At 40.0% G+C, this 20,622-nt stretch overlaps 1 protein-coding gene across 14 annotated transcripts in view; it reads right to left on the bottom strand.

Annotated features, from left to right (window-relative positions):
* Nucleotides 1-20,622, bottom strand: part of grip2b (glutamate receptor interacting protein 2b) — a 390,622-nt gene that overhangs the window by 95,662 nt on the left and 274,338 nt on the right. For 2 of the 14 annotated variants that reach the window (XM_051948468.1, XM_051948469.1), the window contains exon 1: nt 14,649-14,861. The exons of the other annotated variants lie outside the window; for them this stretch is intronic. In XM_051948468.1, the coding sequence (XP_051804428.1) occupies nt 14,649-14,730 (82 nt within the window). In that variant the 5' untranslated portion in view covers nt 14,731-14,861. Of the gene's footprint in view, nt 1-14,648; nt 14,862-20,622 lie in introns of those variants that run through there. 14 annotated transcript variants of the gene reach the window in all.

Genomic DNA, 20,622 nt, shown 5'->3' with positions numbered 1-20,622 from the left:
GACTACTGAAGACTGGAAGAAGGTATTTTGGACTGATGAATCAAAATTTGAAATCTTTGCTTCATCATGCAGCATTTTTGTACACTGTTCAGTAGGAGAAAGGATGGTTCCTCAGTGTGTGACATCAACTATGTGAAAGGAGGAGGAAACATGATGGTCTGGGGCTGTTTTTCTGGATCCAGGGTCGGTGATTTGTACAGACTGAGAGGAACCCTGAACTACCTTAGGAAAAAAGAACAGATGGTGAGCTTGAAAACATGGAGTAGCAGCACAGTCTCCAGATTTAAACCACATGGAGCTGGTTTGGGATGAACTGGAAGAAGAGTGAAAGCAAAGCAACCTACAAGTGCCACACATTTATGGGAACTTCTGCTACAGAGTTGGGAAGAACTTTCTGAAGAATATTTGATTTCCATTGTGGAAAGAATGCCAGGCTTGTGTTCAGTTGTTATATCTGCCAAAGAATACACTTCAGTTTCTAAATTTTTATTTTTTATACTTCATTTGTTTATTTGTTCTATACTTTCATTTCAGAGTACAATGAGACATTAACATGCATAGTTTTCATTAAAAAATGGAAAAATTGGGGTGCTTTAAAACTTTTGACCAGTAGTGTATGTATAAATAAATGCACACGTGCAAGAGAAAGAGAGACAAAAATAAGACAGAATTAGATAAATGTTCAACTGTAAAGGCTGTTTTCAGTGTGATTTAGACCCACTCAAAGAAGCATGCATGTGTGACTAGATTCTGCTTGTTTTACAGGTTTCTAAGTCCACAAATTCACCTGTCAGGTTCAAAACATCCTGTTTTACTCAGAAACACCTGCGAGGCTTGTGAGTGTGCACGTGCCTGTGTGAGTATTTACGTATGTGAATGTGTATCTGTTTGTGTGTGCATGCATGCATGAAGGGAGTACTAAAAGACACTTCTCTGTAGTATCTCGCAGGATTCCCTCGAGCTTTCACCCAACCTTTATGCAAACACGCACATGAACACCAACAGTAGGTATACGGCAGAATCGCAAACTGTTGGGGAGGAGGCCGTCCTGTCAACATCTGACACTGAAAGCAAAATATCTTTTTTTTTATTTTGATCAATCAGGTCCTAAACACTTGGCTGGAAAATATATCAGAGGTGCCCAGTCCTGACATCTTCATTTCTTGGGGTAAATTGATTATAATGTGAATATTTTTACATGTCTGACTTACAAATAACTGTTTTTTTTTTTTTAAAGACTGTATTTCAACATGCAGTGGAAATCTGGTAGCAAAAATTCTGCTGAAGCAATCCAGATGTGCACACGAGTTTCGCCCAGTTTTTCAACTAGACGTCTGGGGTTCTTTTGATCTGCAAATCGCGGTTATTTGCATATCAAATGCCGACTTTGAGTCTCATTGCAGTCGTGCGAGAGTCATCGGTGCTGCATGAATCGGGCTGTGAATCGGTGTGAAAACACCTGGGAACATGGTGTCAGGACGGCGATGTGAAAAGGCTAATAAAATAGCAACGGAGGTTTTGGGCAAAGCAAAATGGAGCTATGTGCAAACTGTTTAGCCTACCGAACGACTGACTTGTGACTAAATTATCTAAAATTTGGGTGCATTCCCCTCAAAAGCTGCCATAATCCCTTAAAAACTCCACTTTTTTCCTCTTAAGCTTCCACCAAATCTGTTCAGACACACAAGCAGCAGAAACACGGACATGAATATGTATCCTGTTATTTCACATTTTGCCTCAAGGTTACTGAAAACCTATTAGACAGGAAATGGGCCAGACAGCAGAGAGAGAAAGAGAGAGAGAGAGAGCTCGGGGTTGTCCACAACAATGCAGCCAAACACAAACACAATTTCACACACACGACGCAAAAGCCATTCCTACTGTATGAGCACGCACTGACAGATAGTTTAATACCACGTTATTAGGCAAACACATTCAGAATCTTTTGTTTATCTCTCTCTCTCTTGAACAAACACACACTCGTATAGCCTTGCCAGAGGACAGAGCTGTGCGAGCCACAATAACCTTACATTATCTGTGGGGACTGTGGGTTTTTCTATGCAGAGACAAATACATTGAATATGCATTTTATTCCAATTTCTTTTAGACAAAGATGCACAGACTTTTATTTCTCATGCACAGAAAGCCTGCATCGTAGCTGTTTATCACACAGACAGATAACAGCACCCAAAAACCCTCCTCACAGGTGTGCACACATGAACACCTACGCAGGGGAAAAACTCTCCGGTGATTTCTCCCGGTGTGACAGGGTTGTGGTTGTGTGGGCGAACCTGCATCATGATCAAAGTTTCACCTCGCTGTGTTTAATGTGACATACACGCAGACGCACACGGTGGAAACGGTAGGAAGAGTAAGGCTGTGCCATCCTAGATTAGCATCGTGTGTTTTCTGCGTTTATGGGAACATGAAAATGGAAAAAAGAAAAACGCAGTTCTACACAAAATCTTGTTCACCTCAGACTCCTTGAACACTGCAGCTCAAGCAGTCAGAGACGAGGCCAAACAGTGTGAAGTCAGAGTTCTGCTGCGGACTCAAAACGGATCCCGAGGTCGGGTTTTGGGGCATTTTGCTGAGCTTTGAGGCTTCCGGCTGGGTTTTGTCATTTTCAATTAAGTTTTTTTTTTTCCGTCTGAATGTGCTAATCGTGCATTTCATGTGTGTCAAGTAGATTAATACCTAAAGAGAAAAGGAGAAGCTAATGCCTCACGACTGTCCAGTGAACTGATGTAATTCAAGTGCTGCATGAAACAGACTAAAAATGGGGAAAAAGGGAAAAAGGGAAGCAGTGCCATCTTTCTTCCATGTTTTCTGAGCTGCTGCTTGTGGTTGACACTGCTATGAAAGCTTAGACCGCCTTTTAAAGCCAGGATTTGTTTTCACTGCATGCAGTAGGCTTGTCAACTTCTGTGACTTTATATTACCGTTCAAAAGTTTGAAATCACCCAAACAATTTCTTGTTTTCCATGAAAACTCACACCTTTATTCATAGGGTTTTCTAATCATCAATTAGCCTTTCAACACCATTAGCTAACACAATGTAGCATTAGAACACAGGAGTGATGGTTGCTGGAAATGTTCCTCTGTACCCCTATGGAGATATTCCATTAAAAATCAGCTGTTTCCGGCTAAAATCGTCATTTAGGACATTAAAATTGTCGAGACTGTATTTCTGATTCATTTAATGTTTTCTTCATTGAAACAAAACAGCTTTTCTTTCAAAAATAACAACATTTCTAAGTGACCCCAAACTTTTGAATGGTAGTGTACTTAAGAGCAGGTCTACTAGTTTTGGACACCATAACTATGTGGTTTGGGTCAGTAAAACACGAGAACACTTCATGACCATACCAACTTGTTTAACCTGTTTGAGGTTCAAGTACCAAAATTACTAGATTAGGCTGATTGAAAATAAGATATCATGGTCATGGTTTGGGTCAAAATACAACCCTTCAACTACATGCATTCACAGAAAAAAATGCTTTTCTTTCAAAAACAAGGACATTTCTAAGTGACCCCAAATTTTTGAATGGCAGTGTATGTTTCTCCACTCTATTGCATGTTTCTAGTCTCCTGTCACATTTTACTGATTTGAACCTCCCTTGTTAGGAGACAGCTTTAGTTAAAAATGTGTAGGATTTGCACCTAAATATGGGAAATTAATGATGGTCTTTGCTAATGCTAGTTAATAGCATGCAACCATTAAGATGAGGTTCAGCTGAAGAACACAATGAATATTCTATTTCTGCATGGAGTTTGCATGTTCTCCCTGTGCATGCATAGGTTTTCTCTGGGTGTTCCAGCTTCCTCCCACAATCCAAAAACTTTGCTCAGGTTAACTGGTGATTCTAAATTGTCCGTAAATGTGACTGTGAGTGTGCTTGATTGTCTTGATGTGTAGCCCTGTGACAGACTGGCGACCCAGCTGACTCGGGCGAAGGCAGGGGACACCCTGGACAGGTCGCCAGTCTGTCACAGGGCTACATATACAGACAGACAATCACACTCACATTCACACCTACGGGCAATTTAGAGTAACCAATTAACTTCAGCATATTTTTGGACTGTGGGAGGAAGCCGGAGTACCCAGAGAAAACCCACGCATGCACAGGGAGAACATGCAAACTCCATGCAGAAAGATCCCAGGCCGGGATTTGAACCGGGGATCTTCTTGCTGCAAGGCGAAAGTGGTAACCACTACGCCACTGTGCAGCCCTAATGAGGATTCAGCAGTGATGAGAGATCTCCCTTACAAAGGAGACCTGGCCAAGAGGGCAGCAGCATAGTCACATTAAAAACAATAAACAACAGACACAATGAACAACATGAAAACTTGCACACAGACACGGGAGACTGTAATGATTTCACCAGAGCTATAAACTCATTCAGTCTAACAAGGGCCTCAAACTGAAGTTGAGATCGTAATTTATTAGAATCATTAGGTGCAGAAAACTTAAATGCTTTCTTGTCCAGTTCAGACTAATTACAGACTGTCCATAGATTGGAGATTGTGACTTTCATGTTTCCTTGTTAAAAGACAAGACAAATAGAAAAGAACAATCCCCAGAATGACTCTGTAAATAAACACAATGACTGAGACGTCGGGTATTTCAAGATGTCCGGTTAACTTTAGAGTACAGTGCACAATGGTGAATAAGGAGACCACATTTGATAATGAATCTCAGCGTATGGTGTGAGATTCATGACCAAAGTGAGATGTGAAAATGTGTTAAATATTATTGTTAATAAATATGATGAAATATAATATTTTCTTCCTTATTGCTTACAAAAAACTGTATAAATATGACATCTTATTGATACTAGAATAAAAATTACCTTTCCAACATGCTATAAAGAGTTGTCAATACTGATAATTACCAGTGTTTATAAAGTCGTCATGCATGGCTTTTGGATAATTATAGTAAGGTGCAGATTTAACCAATTAAACTACTGATAATTACTACAAAAATAGTGTGTCAGGCTGTTAAAATCAGCCATATTTTGCAGAATCATGCATCACATTGTTCTGATCTGAGGAGAGCTGCAGATAGATGGTTTTAAAGTCAGTGTAATCTATTATCTGTCTCACTCTAATGGTTTTCTATCAATTAATAATAAGACCACTGGTACGACTGAGAATTCTGCATCATTTTTTTCTTTCTTTACTGCCCTGTAAGATGATTTTTATGGTGGAAAACAAGCTCTGAATGGCTTTTCCTGACTTGTTCTGCCATATGAATAAAAACCTTAAATACCACGACTCACCCAGTGCTACATTTCTGTATGAGTAGTGTTTCACTGGCAGCGTTTATTGCACTAAAATGGCTCTTTAACACCGTGAATGAGTTCAGATTAACAGCACAAGTATAGAAAGCCAAAAGTGAATTGTCGGTATGTCCTTTACGAGGAAGAAACGGTGAACAGATTAGTTTAGGATGTACAATAGTGGAAACACGGTGAATCTTTGCAGCTCAGCTTGTTTTTGTCACAATAAGAGTAGCTTTTTCTTAATCATGAGAATCTAAAAGTGTGATTCATCTGAGCAAATCATGCATTCCACTATTTTTTAATATGACAGAGAAGATATGAACATTCTTCATAATGCAAAACCAGAAAACACCAAATGAAAATCTGCCAACCACAACATGCTTGGAAGAACAAATGAATGCCCAGAAAGGACCAGCACTGTAGTACATATTAACACAATAATGTGTATTTATGACATTTTGTTGGTGAAGCTGATATGAATAATACAGTAGAATGAACTGAGGCTACAGCAGTGCACTGAGTTTGCGGCGAGCAGCTGTCAGTTACCGACGAGAACTGAAAAAAAAAAGAAAAAAAAAGAGCATCGATACTCAGCAAGGCTTCTCCGAGTACACAAAAGAAAACACGAGGGGGAATTGAAAAGGAATCGAACTGAACAGAGCAACACGCTCAGCCTATTCATTTTTTCTGAATGAGGCATTTAAGCCATCGCACCATTATAATCAACCGGCTATTCAGCAAGCCGCAAGGTAGGCGTCGCAATACAGACGAACCGTCGTACTGCAGGAGAGTTCAGATAAAAACACACGCACCTGCTCATTCACAGCTACAGTGCTCAGCGATTGGCAGAAAAAAATCCCCTGATTCTGGAACCAAACAAGACTTTCTCCAAAAAATTAAAAAAATTGCTGCATATTCTCAGTCATTGCTTACAAATGTCCCATGGCAGGGTGAACATTATGCTCATTTTGCATTGTAACAGGATCTAAAGCATGCCACTGTTTTGTGTGGGTCAAACAGATACTGGACGCTGATAATAGGAGGCTAACTTTAATGGAATAATTTAATAACTATTTATTTTCGTTCAATAGCAAAGACAGACATATCGTGAAGCTGTTGCATAAGAAAACATACTACATTAGCATATAAACATTTCCAAGTGACCTGTTGGCAGTTCGCTGTGACCTTTGATTTCTTGCATTCATGAAGAAAATACTTGTTACCTTAGCGAGTAGGTTGAACCACCTATAATTACTTAATCTAGCTGCTTTTAGCTGCTTTTTAAATCTACCTGGGAAGGTGTGGTGCAGCATTTAAGATTCCAGCAAAGATCAATCAGATGCTGTTGAGTCTCTGGTGAAAAAATGGTTGCAATCGAACATCAACAATGCAAAGGAAGTGGACAGCAAAAGAAAAAATATTTCCCTACCAGTCAGAAGTTTGGACACACCTTCTCATTTAACGGTTTTTCTTTATTTTCATGACTATTTACATTGCAGATTCTCACTGAAGGCATCAAAACTATGAATTAACACAAATGGAATTATGTAGTAAACAAAAAAAGTGTGAAATAAGTGAAAACATGTTTTATATTTTAGATTCTTTAAAATAGTCACCCTTTGCTTTGCACACTCTTGGCATTCTGTCCATGAGCTTCATGAGGCAGAAATGGTTTTCACTTCACAGGTGCTCCTTGTCAAGGTTCATTTGTGGAACTTTTTGTCTTCTTAATGGAGTTGACCATCAGTTGTGTTGTACAGAAGTCAGGTTGGTCCACAGTTGACCGTCCTATTTGACAACTGTTAGAATCCATATTATGGCAACAACCAATCAGAAACGACAGTCCATCATTACTTTAAGAACTGAAGGTCAGTCAGTCCGAAAAATTGCAAAAACTTTGAATGTACCCCAAAGTACAGCTTCAAAAAACGCCTTGTGCTATGATGAAAGTGGCTCACATGAGGACCGCCCCAGGAAAGGAAGACCAAGAGTCACCTCTGCTGCTGAGGATAAGTCCATCTGAGTCACCATCCTCAGAAATCACAAGTTAACAGCAGCTCAGATTAGAGTCCAGATAAATGCCACAGAGATCTTTGGTATCTTTATCCCACCATGAAGCACGGAGGAGGAGGTGATGGCGTGGCGGTGGCTACCACAGAATCCTGCAGCCACATGCCATCCCATCCGGTTTGCATTTAGTTGGAACATCATTTATTTTTCAACAGGACAATGACCCAAACACACCTCCGGGCTGTGTAAGGGGTATTTGACCAAGAAGCAGAGTGATGGAGTGCTGTGTCAGATGATCTGGCCTCTACAGTCATCTGACCTAAACCCAATCCAGATGGTTTGGGATGAAATGGACCTCAGAGTGAAGGCAAAAAGGGCCAACAAGTGCTCAGCATCTCTGGAAACTCTTTCAATACTGTTGGAAACCATTTCAGGTGACTTCCTCATGAAGCTCATCAAAATATAACTAGGAATACATACATACATATATATATACATATATATATATATATATGTGTGTGTGTGTGTGTGTGTGTGTGTGTGTGTGTGTGTGTGTGTGTGTGTGTGTGTGTGTGTGTGTGTGTGTGTGTACTGTAGGCAAGACTGCCTTGAAATATTCTTCATGTCACCGTCAAACTTAAAAAAGGTGAAAACTAACAATGAAAAGTATCTAAAAACTGATACTTTGAAGCTTCATGGTCATCCAAAAACCATTAAAAACACATCAGTGTGCCTGTTTCTGGGTAAACCTTCATTACCTTTTTATTCTATCCACACACACCACATATGTCCTCAACCCATTCTGAATGATCTGTGTCTTCCAGCCAGTGGAACCAATGGGACTGACAGTGTGATTTGTTCATAATAAAACATGCAGGATGCCACTATCTGTATTCCAGGAGTGGGCATCTAACCTTGTTTTTCAATCCCATAAATGACACTGACATAACACAATTCTCCATGTACAATATAGGTGTTAAGGTGGCAGATCAGAAACTGCAGGAGGTTTCTGATAAATCAAGGATCCGCTACACAAAACAAAGAGGGCATGCGAAAGCAAACACAAAGCAAAGCAAAGCAACATAACTGTGCAAGTGTAAGCATCTGTGTGTGTGTCTAAATTGCACGCATACATGCACACACACTCATACACACTAAGAGTTATTGAATACCTCAGATTGCTGCCATTATGATGCTGACAGCAGTGGAGATGTGTAATTAGCTATTGTCTGTGACGGCGCAGGCAAAAAGTGTGACTGTGTTCGAGACGCACACACACACACAAACTGTAACTCCCCCACACACTCAGGAAATATAACACAGACAGGAAAAATAAACACCAAAGAACAAAAGAGAGGACATGCGCAATAATACACATTTATCCTGATACAAACTCTGTCACCCCTTGCGCTTTTTTTACACCCCCTCATCCACCGATTCACACACACACGCACACACACACACACACTGAGCGTCTATGGAAGGAACAAGCAGTAATTAGGATGGTTAATGGCTTGTCTGTTGTGGTTAATTGCAGCCTGTATGGATCTGGCTGGGGAGGAGGAGAGCAGGCTGACGAGAGGTCTCATCACCACTTTAGATCTAATGATCTCATGTTTTTTCTCTCTTTAACTCTTTCTGTCAAAGCTCCAAACTTTGGACGTGCGAAACTTTACAAAACAGACGACACAAACACACTTGATTGTCAGCACATTTGTCTGCATCAGAGGGGCTTCAGATGCCGCTCCACTCAGCACATCATTGTGACTGTGTACAGCTGCAAGGTTTTCTGTGTGATTTGTCAAATATTAAAGGTAGTGTTGATAATAATATTGTCTAAACATAGATTCATTGTGCATACGTCTATAGTATATGTGTGTTTTTCTTCCAAATAAAGACTACATTTCCCATAAACACTGGTGTGTCTTGTCCTTCATTTCCAAAAGGGTGAAAATATAGTTCTGCTCTTTTAAATCAAGGTTGAAAACTTTTTTGTTTACCTATTTGGGTATTTTAAATTCTATTTGCTGTCCATTTTGTCTTTTGTTCTCCATTTAAGTGTTTTAATTGTGTTTAAATGTCTTCTTTATGTTTCTTTGTGTGTTTTATGTACAGCACTTTGAATTGTATTCTTATAGAAATGTTCTTGTGTTACAATGTTTTTGCAAGTTGGATGAGAAATGTAGCGGACAGCGTTATATTCTTTCATTTTAATTTGTGGTGTCTCGCCATAAAAGTGCCTAAAAATAAGCACAGCGATGCAAAAGTGCATCTATTTGGTATGTAAGTGATGGACTACAAGTGTAACTCAGACACATTTACTTTCTTCTGGAGAGTTCTGATGGCAGCAGCTCCGTAAATGAAGACATATCCGAGTCCATTTTGGTGCCATTCATAAATCAGATGATTTAAAAGCCGAAGCAGACCATGAATATAACATATCAGAAAATATGCGCTGTGAAGTTAATGAGGGAACCTCATATAGTTACATCAACTGCCTCGGCTCTCCTCGTACAAATGCAGAAAATAGTTTTCCAGGACTAATTTGCAATTTGGGAACCAGAAGAAGTCAAATGCATGCACAAGATATTACAAATGGAGGCATGCAAGGAGGAGAGAGGTGCTGCAACTTCCAAAAGTAATGGATGCTCTAAAAGTATTTAGTTTGTCCACACAAAAATCTCATCTGTAAATCCACTCTTAACCTCAGCTGTGTGCAAAAATTATGTTACAAAACTGTGCTGACTAATTTGAGAAACGACAGTGGGATGCTCGTAAGATAAGACAGCATCTACATGAAACACACCAGCCTTTCCTTAATAACAGAACATGTGTGTATCCCCCATTAAAAAGGCAGAAATTAGGTCTTTAAACTCAAATCTTAATATAATAAAATTCCATTCAGGCTCCAACGGTTTGCTCAAATTGAATTTTCTGGCTGCGGACGATGAATAAAAGTATTAGAAGGCTGCCAATAAAAACTCAGTGGCTTCAAAGAGCAAACCCTATCATGAGACAAAAGCGTCGACAGAGCCGCTCCGGCATGGTGGAGGTCAGGGAGAGATTGTGGATATTGAAAATGTGATTAAACTGCTGGGTTTGGGAGAGATTGTGGCTACAGGTAATAAAATGGCAGGACACAAACACCGGAGTCTGCATGGAAATGTGACGGTTACGCATTCATTCAGCATCTGAACTTCCACAACCTTTTTTTACTCTATATATACACCGCAGTACGTCTTGCATTGGCATTGGATGTAAACAGCGAGTGGGCTGAAAGGCTTGTGGGCGCCAACATCGCCAGAAACTCTAAAGGTTTTATCCTTGTTCGGTCTGAAACAACAGCAACACTGAAATGTTCACTGATCCAGTCCATCTGGTGGGTGGAATCCAATAAAAACAGCAAGAAAGAAGCTCGAATTTTGTGTTTCAACACGTAATATGTCACCAAATCCTCCATAATAGGAGGCAAACCTCCCTAAAAAAGCATGTCAAACAAAAGGAGAAGCTGGTTCTTAAAAAAAAAACACCAAAAAACAAAACAAAAAAGAAACATCTCACAGCTGAAGAGATGCAGGAAGCACAAGGAGAAAACAGCTTGGCAGGTGTAGGGCAGAGAAGAAGAAAAAAAATACATCAAATGCTCCTTTGAAGTTACAGTTTAGTTTCTTTTCTGCTTCTGTGCCGCAGATCCGACACGACGCTCGGTTAACTCTGTTGACAAGGTTCATCAGAGGGCTGGCGGAAGGGAGGCGAGGAGAAGAAAGATGAAAATGGGAGGCAAGTGGCGAGAAAAGACACTTTCCTTCATTAATAAGTCACATGGCGTGATGCACCTGCAGCTCTTGTAAGCCGCTCGAGGTAAGAGCATTATGGAAGTGCCTAAAAATGTAAATGACAGAAGGAGGGGAGTATGACACGAGGAGGAAAAGCTGTTATTGAAACTACTACAGTATGGGGAACAGTGAAGTGCAACCAGAGTTAATTAGAAGTTAGAAAAATGCATGTAGAGTTGATGTTCAGTGACTTTGCATCTCTGCGTTTAGCTGCGTCGCCGTCACGCTTGCAAACACACAACAGATGCCCTGCTGGAGGATTACGGCTACGACACGCTGAGCAAAATGGAGTTTTGTGAGGAACGTCGGAGGAGAGCTGCACGCATCATGCACAGCTGACGATAACATCCGACACTATTAAATTCTCAGCGCGGTCAGCTCTGTAATGCTCCGAAAATGAAGTGGATCAAGTGGAGCAGTCGGCAGGAAGCCGAGGCGGCGATAAACCTCTCATTACTCATTTATTGTCCATTTCTCCTCCGTTGGTATTTTATGCGCTCATCTCTTCAGCGGTAATGAAAAGATTAAATCAATCTCCGAAAGCAGTGCAAACAGAAGGAGAAGGTGGAGACAGTTTGTCTATTACATCCAAAAAAAACCACAAAAAAGTGAACAACACATTTCTCAACCTGCTGTTTTTTAAAACATTCATTGCAACTTGTTCTTTTTTTTAATCCCTCAAAGCAACGAAGCAAAATTAGAGCAGTAGTTTGACAAAGCATGCAGTGAAATGTGAAACCCTCTAAAGTGTCTGTATCTACATAAAACAAAAATAAATAAAAGCAGCTTTGTGAGTTTCAGACATCCCGGCACTGTTATCAGCTTAGTTAGTCTCTGAGGCCATTGTGGAGAATATAGCTCCCACTGTGTTCATCGGTGCACGAAATAGGATGGCGCTCACCTTATTAATACCCCCGATGCATCTCGTTAACTTTACTACACTAATGTGCTGGATATTATACAGGAACCCGCCTCAAATAGTTCTGTATCATGTCTCCTAGTTCTGAATCTTGGCTCTGACGGTGTGCAGAACGCTTAAAGTTCAGTTTGCTAACAGCTTCTCCTGATAAAATGGGGAAACTTAAACGCTACAAACACAACTCTGTATGTATAAAAATGTTAAACAGAAAGACGTTTTTCTTCCAATGCATAAGCAGCAATGTGTAGCAGCAGTAACAGCTAGTTTATACATCGGGAGGCATTTCACATATGGAAGTTTAACAGGGCTGATATTCAATAGCTTCCATCATTTCTAGCTACAGCAAACCAAACAGAAGTGACAATGCAATGCATATCATGAATTTCAATATTACAGCTCAAATGTTCAAACCCACTGACTTCCAGGTGAAAAAAACATTACAGCTACAAAGGTGTCATGCCTTCAAATTCTCCCTATTTGAGGGGACATGCACAGGATTAATTCATGTTGGAAGGTTCACACGACTGTTCTCTTTTTGTTTCCGTCTCTTAATTGAAATGAGATAAACTGATCTCTCAGGTTTCCGATTCAGATTTGGGAATTCTATTGGCTCCAGGTTCTGCCTACAGCTCCAGCTAGAGTCAATAGTAGACTTGTAGGACCATCATTCACCGATCTTCAGGTGAACCACAGGGACTAGCATGCATTCATGCACCAACAAGTTAAACTGCAAGAATCTGCACAACATTTCGATGCTCTTTTGCGCTCCGCTTTGTGATTTAGTCGGAATTTGTTGGCCCTGCTAAACTTGTGTGTTTGGATATGTGGCAAAATAAGCTATGGTGCTTTAATTTATGTTTTGAAACAAGCATATTTTCTCCTTGGAGTGTAACACTGTGACGTAGTTAGAAAGGATTCCAGTTTGAAGGCACTGCAAAATCTACGCTAGGATTCAGTTTGGGGTCACCCAGACGATTTCACATTTTCCATGGAAATTCACACTTTTATTCATGTGCTAACAGAACTGCACAAGGGTTTTCTAATCATCAATGAGCCTTTCAACACCATTAGCTAACACAATGTAGCATTAGAACACAGGAGTGATGGTTGCTGAAAATGTTCCTCTGTACCCCTATAGAGATATTCCATTAAAAATCAACTGTTTCCAGCTGGAATAGTCATTTACCACATTAGCAATGTCTAGACTGAGTTATTTGATGGGAATTGATTGATTGTTTTTTGATTAGACTAATTGATTTAATGTTATCTTCACTGGGGGGAAATGCTTTTCTTTTAAAACATGAGGACATTTCTAAGTGCCCCCAAACTTTTGAACAGCAGTGTATATAAAAGCAGAATAAGTCTGCAGCAGGACTTTGGATCTCCTGTGTGTGACCATTATTCTCAGACTTAAGCTTTGTTTTCTTTTCCAGCTGGGAGTAGCTTTAGACACCATAATTCTGTGGTTTGGTTCAGTAAAATGCCAGACGTTGGTCAACACTTTCATGACTATACCAGCTTGTTAAAAGTGGTTAGGTTCAGGCACCAAAATTACTTGGCTAGGTTGGGGGGGGATCATGGTCATGGTTTGGGTTAAAATACGATTGTTTTCACTACACGCTTGATGCATTTCCTCCATTTTCTGGGTTACTTGGGTGATGAGTTCCGTGACATCTAACATATCCTTAGTGGGCTACACTCGAACGACAAGAAAGCAGTAAAATAAATAGCAACGTCATGTTGATTTGACTCTTAAAATGTAATCAAGACTGCAGTTTGGTTGTATAGGAGTGTTTTTTGAGGGGGGAAACAGGTGATAGCAGGATATGACATCAGCTTATGCTTGCTGAAAAAGCTATATGTGCAAAACGACCAAGAGTGACTGGTTGGTTTTGGGCTGCTACTGTTGTTTCCTGTTGCTGACGCTGGTTTATTTTGACAATCAAGTTGAAGAAATGATCAGAAAGGTTCTTAAGAGCTCACTGGGTAACACTAAACACATTTTTTTTTAATTCTTTGAGGTAGCGCTGATCATTAGTCATCATGGAAAGCAAATGAAAAGTGGAAACATGATTATTTGGATAGCCCAGAAACATACAGTTGTAGGTTTTATTTGCTAGAGATGGGGAATCTTATCTTTTTGTATTGTAAAATTTGTTAAAAATGTAAACATATTTAATTCAGGTACACAAAAAAATGCATGGGATAATGTAAAATAGCCACAGGTTCGGACCAAAAAGGTAGTTCAAATAGATGCACTCATGTTGAGATTACAACACCTTACACAGAAGCATAAAGCTGAACCTTTCCCAAGAAGAAGGCAGAAAAAAGAACTAAGTTAAAAAGCAAAATCTCCTCTGAGGTCCAGTGGCACGTGGATGAGGAAACAATACAAAACACACATTAAAAACACGTTAAATGAAAAAAGAACAACACGGAGCACCACCTACAATTGAATTGTTGAATGACGGTTGATTTCTGGGAAGTGTAGTTCACCATCACCACAACGATGCCACCAATAAACAATCAATCAAACAGCCAAACACTGCTTCATGTTCAAAATTAAAACAAATTTCCCTCCCGGCTCGCACACTCACCGACACCGTTTGCACCGACGTCCCTTCTCAAACCGCAGAACATGACGGCAGACATTGAGTTTGTCCTTATTGGAGTTAACATCCACAGAGGAGCCGAAAAAGAGAGACGAACAGACACTGAGAGAAAAAGAAGAGGAGGCAAGGGAAGAAGCAGAGGGAGAGAGATGTGGACTGCCGAGCGCTCAGGGAACACAGTGGCGATGATAAGAGATGACTGGCGCTTACGTTACGACCACTCAACCCCCGAGAGGGAGAGAGAGAGGGGGAGAGAGGGAGGTAGACTCAGAGAGGAGAGAGAGTAGGTTGAGCTTTAGAGAGAGAGAAAGTAAGTGTATAATAAGATGCAAAAAAAGAGAAAAAAGAGCAGCATTTTAAAAAGGAGCAATGCCAAGAGATTATGTTTTACAATGAGCGAAAAAGACGTAAAATCAGATGGATGAAAGAGGCAGGGAGTTTATTTTGAAAAGAGGAAAGGCAAAGGGTGTGTTTTTTCCTTCAATGGGCCTGTATTGATATTGCAGCTTTATTTCAGACATTTTTATGTGTTCTATACAGTATTTGGGTTGCAGTTTGTTAGTGGGAAACACCTTCAGGTGGTATTGTGCCTCAATGGGGTGACAGTTCACATGTTTCTGAACCTGAAATCTGTCATTCACAACACTTCTCAAATGTTAACAATGCAGTGCAGTGGCAATTTTTCAGTGATATTTCAGCATAGCACTACTCAAAGTCGTGGTAGCACACTTTGAAAAGAAAAGTGAAGTAAGTAAATAAGTAAATAGATAAATAAATACAGCTTGTCTTTTTTGAGTTACAATTACTTTAAATGTAATTATGTTCAATCAATGAGCTAGATTGAATCAGGAAAAGGAGTCTTTCCTCGATACCAGGTCCTTAGTTTATGATGTCCTCAACTTTCTCCCATAAATTCATGTAGAAAGTCTTGTTTCATAATTCAAATGTACACCGTGTGCGACATTAAAACTAACTGGTGAGTAGAGCAGACCAATACGTCATCATGCGGTGCTATACGAGGAAGACGGCTTTGTTCACATTCACCGGTTGTACGCCACATTGGATTGTGCTACATTGGTTGTCTTTCATTTGTCTTGTTTTATTGGAAACTTTTTGCCCTTCATTTTGGCTCCCAAGCATAAGTCAGACTCTGAAAAGGAAAGCCCTCTGTGTTCGCGTAGGTGAGTGACATAGGTACATACCGGGCTTTGCAAAAGTTCTGTTACACGGTTTCATGATCTTTAGAGACGTTTACATGTCGGAGTGAAAAATTCCATTAAACAAACTGAAAGTTCTACCTTATAGGCAGGTGTCCTTAATACAAATTTGTTCTCCGGTGAAGTTGTATCAAGATGGAAGTCAAAAGGTTCAAGAATGGTGAAGACCCGAAAGATCTTCACCATTCTTGAGCCTCTCCGCGACTCTGTGGACGGTCATCCGGCTGATGTTCAGCTGCTTGGCTCTGTCAGACTTGTTGTGGGCAGCATGAAGGAGAGCAGATATCTCAACTCTTTTGACTTCCATCTTGATACAACTTCACCGGAGAACAAATCTGTGTTAAGGACACCTGCCTATAAGGTCGAACTTTCAGTTTGTTAAATGGAATTTTTCACTCCAACATGTAAACATCTCTAAAGATCATGAAACCGTGTAACAGAACTTTTGCAAAGCCCTGTATGTGAGTTCCAACTTATGGGGAAAATCGAGTTGTGTTGCACCGTAGGAACAGAATTCCAATGTCAGTCGAGGACCCCCTGTACTGTTACTTGATATTTTCCAGTATAAACTCGAGTTTTTATGTATTTAAAGAATTTTTAAAATCCTAATCATTAACTTCCACACCTTAAGTTTAATCCTAAATTTAAATTGTAGAAAAATGAAGTTATCAAAGTGATTGAATCAATTTACTCTGACTTGAATTTTGTCTCAAATCAATCGATACAGAAATTGCACCTTAAATCACACACAATAAGTTAGTTTAATTTGCTTACATTATTATGTCAACACAACCCATCAAAACAATGTTTAATACCTAAACTAAATGGAGTTTGGTCTTGCAATTATGCATTTAATTAGGTGTTGTTAAAGAGTCCTCTGAATTGCTTTTCCGTGAGGTTTGTTGCCTCTTATGTCATCATCATGTCTATTTTGGTAATAAATCCAAATTCTTCTGTGGTTTTTAGGGCTGCGTAGCTGTGCAGTGAGCTAAATGTGAAGCAATAAGTGACAGGAGAGTAAAAAGAGTTTTCAGTAGGTTTTCCATGTTGTCACGTGCATTTCTGTAACAAAAATGTTATTTTTTTGTTCAAACTGGAGAACTATTAGAGAGTTGTATCAGTATATCGCCAGCAGGTGTTGATATCTGACCAGTTTACATGTCTCGTGAGTAAATCAGATGACAAAACAAAGTGGGTGTAATAATACCATTTAAAGCTTGGAGCATACCTGAAGATCAGAATTCTGAAATGTTTTTTACCATGACAAACAAAGGTGGTAACTGCCAGCTTATACTTCTAATCTGCAGAAAAGTTGGACCTAGAATTACCTCCTCCCATTTATAAGCCTCTGCAAACCAGTCGAGTTACAGTTCACATCTAAATCCGTCTAGACTTGACCTTTAGGATATGAAATGTCAGTACCTCATTATTTCACTCTATTAGACATTTGTGTGATAATTTGTCAGAATTAGCGCATGAATTCTCGAGGTACGGCCAAGATTGTACTTTGTGAAGTGACAGAAACTGTGACGTTTGTCTTCTGACCACAAAATTCCATCGGTGCATCCCCGTTCTCTTCCCCTTGGAGCTCCTTCGGTATCAGATCAACCTTTAACACTGCTTTTATCTACAGCTCTTCACAAACAGTCCAAGTTTGCACCCGTACAAGCCAAGGAAAAAATGTAAAAGCGCATTCTCTTTTTACAGCTCTACCAGATCAGTCAACAAGAAATAATAAGACATAATGATATCATGATAAACACTGTTTTTTTTCTGTCAATAATGTTTTTTTGACTGCAATAACAGTATTGTGGGTACATTATCCCCCATGCCAAACCTGTATATATTAATCATGTCGTGTGTGTGCACATCCATATGTAAACTCACCTTATCATAAGTAAACATATTCATATGTAAATTTCACTATGTCATATGTCCATGTGTAGATTAGTCATGCCTGGTACACTACTATTCAAAAGTTTGGAGTCACCCAGACAATTTCATGCTTCCCATGAAAATTCTCACTTTTATTCATGTGCTAACATAATTGAACAACAGTTTTCGAATCATCAATGAGCCTTTCAACACCATTAGCTAACACAATGTAGCATTAGAACACAGGAGTGATGGTTGCTGGAAATGTTCCTCTGTACCCCTATGGAGATATTCCATTAAAAGTCAACTGTTTCTAGCTGGAATAGTCATTTACCACATTAACAATGTCTGACTGTTTTTCTGTTTAATTTAATGTTATTTTCATTGAAAAAAAGTTTTTGTTTCAAAATCAATGACATTTCTAAGTGACCCCAAACTTTTGAATTGTAGTGTATGTTCAGTAGATTAGTCGTGCCTGGAATATTGTCCGGTATAAGCCTGGTGTATAGGTCTCTGTGAGACCTGTTTTATTATTATTTTATCTTTAATTTTTGTTGTACTTTTTGTAATTCTTATGCTCCTTTCTGCCTTATCTGTATCCAGCTGCTGTAAAGTGAGTTTTCCCAGTGAAGGATCAATAGAGTTTATCTTATCTTAAGTCTACGTTTACGTTTGTGCCACTTGTAGTGAAATTCCAGGTGTTTCTGAGCTACTGTGCTCACAACAATTGGACAAGCATGAGGTTAACTCATTAGTAAGCATGGACCATTTTGTGTTTTACGTCATTCTCTTTGCACAGCAGGGGAATAGAATTTGAAATGATGACTTCTCTTATTTAGAAAAAGCCCACTGTGGCTGCTTGCATTCTTTGGCTTTGGCAGATGTTTAATTAAGTCAGTGATGAGGGAGCTTAATGGGCTGTGATTAGGCAGAAGTTGTGGTTTGTATTTTACAAACTCTTTCATATTCTAACGTTTGAGCCACTTTTGAGCCAGTGAGTTTAAATAAAAGGATTGTCAGTATTTCTAAAATGATAGTGAGTTGGCAGACTTCTTATGAGTTGAAGACATTAAGTGAGGCAGAAAAAGTTGCCATGTAGCTGGAGGACTTAGCAGGAGGTAATAGAAGGGTGTTTTTGCAAGCCGGTAAACAATGAGTGACTAATTTAATAAGTTATTCAGGGACCAAAAAAACAGCAGAACTACACCGGACTCCTTCAAAATTTGTCTCCCAATACAACATTTGTTACCAAATTGTGAATTTGCACACTTAAAACGTGCTTTGGCGTTGCTACACGGAATTGCAGTAAATCATTTTATTTATTTTCAGTCTTATGAAAAGGAGTGATTAGATAGAGGCTTCAAGAAAGAGTTGACTGGTTCCAGACATCCCCCACCTCTTCTCCTCGTCCAGCTTCTTCCCACATTTCCATTTTTGCTGACACTTTTATCCTCAGCAGCTTCCAACAAGTCAAACACACGACAAGATTCAATTACTGAGTAACTCGATGTACAACAATGCAAATTAAGAGATCGTGTCCCACTTTTACCTCCAGGTATTTTTTGAATTTGTTGTATAAGGCGTTGACTTTCAGCATGGCTATGGGTTGTTAGAAACCATAAAAATGTGAAATGCATTTTCAGTGCGACAAAAGATTCAACATGTTGGCAGTTAACACGTTGCAGATATGTTCGACAAACATTTCCTCGGGCTTGGATGCATGTGTGGTGATGAAAAGTAATTATGTATGAGCACAAAGGGTTGCAAAAATGATACGTGTTCCTGAATAACATATATCAGCTAAATGAAACACTGGGATATGTGAATGCATGTGTGCATACAGGCCTTTAATGTGTAGGGAGTCCTATTTGTGGCTACACTAAAACAGAAGCAGAGGTCCAAATCATTTCTCTGCATCTCATGCATTCTCTCCCCCCTTTTTTTCTTCAGAATTCTCCTCTTTTCATCCCTCCTCTCAGTAAGGTATCTGCTTCGGAGTGCTTTTCATCTCCCACTGTCTAAAATCAAAGCAGAGCACGGAAACACATACAGTAAATACATGCAGATCTGACATGGCTGCACATACACCAACATGATCTGTCTGCCGGCTGGGCGAGGGGGCAGAGACACTAACAACCCGACTTATTACTCTCTCTCCCCCTCTTGGCCAGTTCGTTATGAAGGTTGCTCGCCCCTGCGCAGCCTGACCTAGATTCATCCCAAACAGCTCAGCCCCGCATCTTCACATCGGCAGAGGTTCTGAGTCACATCGCTCAGTCTTGTCTGGCTACGAATCGCTCGGCAGTCGGTGCCAGCGGCGCAGCAACTATGCAAATGGCTCCTTTTGCCTCTTTGAATGCTTAAACGGCACAAAAAATAACACACGGAACGCCGCTGCGAGTCCACAAAACACATAGCCAGAGTGAGCAACCTGCAATTACTCCTCTAGTAACCTTGCACCGCTGAGAACTGCTTTAAGTCCTCATCCACGACCAGGGAAGGCCTCTGCTTTGCTTCTGCTGTCAGTCTGCTTTCCAGCTCCCTGACAGATGCTTTCACAGGGTCTGACAGTCGCACACATGCCACATTGAAGAGGTGTCAGCGAAGACAGGCCTACAATGTCCAGAGAATTTAGCCTCAGAGTAAATCTCATCCACACCTTGCTGCTGCAGAGCCTTGGAACTACCTCAGAGAGCCTAGCCGTGGATATAGATTGTTATTGATTAGGCTTCCTCTAAGTTTTCAAACTCTGTCCCGTCTGCAGATGATGTACTGAACGCAGACCAGGCTAAGTCCCGCTTTTCCTCGGTTGTCTGGTGATTTATCAGAGCTTCCTTGAGGGCAAACACAAGTTAATCTCAGACTCC

This window comes from Acanthochromis polyacanthus, chromosome 5 (genome assembly GCF_021347895.1).
Source record: "Acanthochromis polyacanthus isolate Apoly-LR-REF ecotype Palm Island chromosome 5, KAUST_Apoly_ChrSc, whole genome shotgun sequence".
In the NCBI taxonomy this organism is placed as follows: Eukaryota; Metazoa; Chordata; class Actinopteri; family Pomacentridae; genus Acanthochromis; species Acanthochromis polyacanthus.
This window is presented reverse-complemented; position numbering and strand designations above follow the sequence as displayed.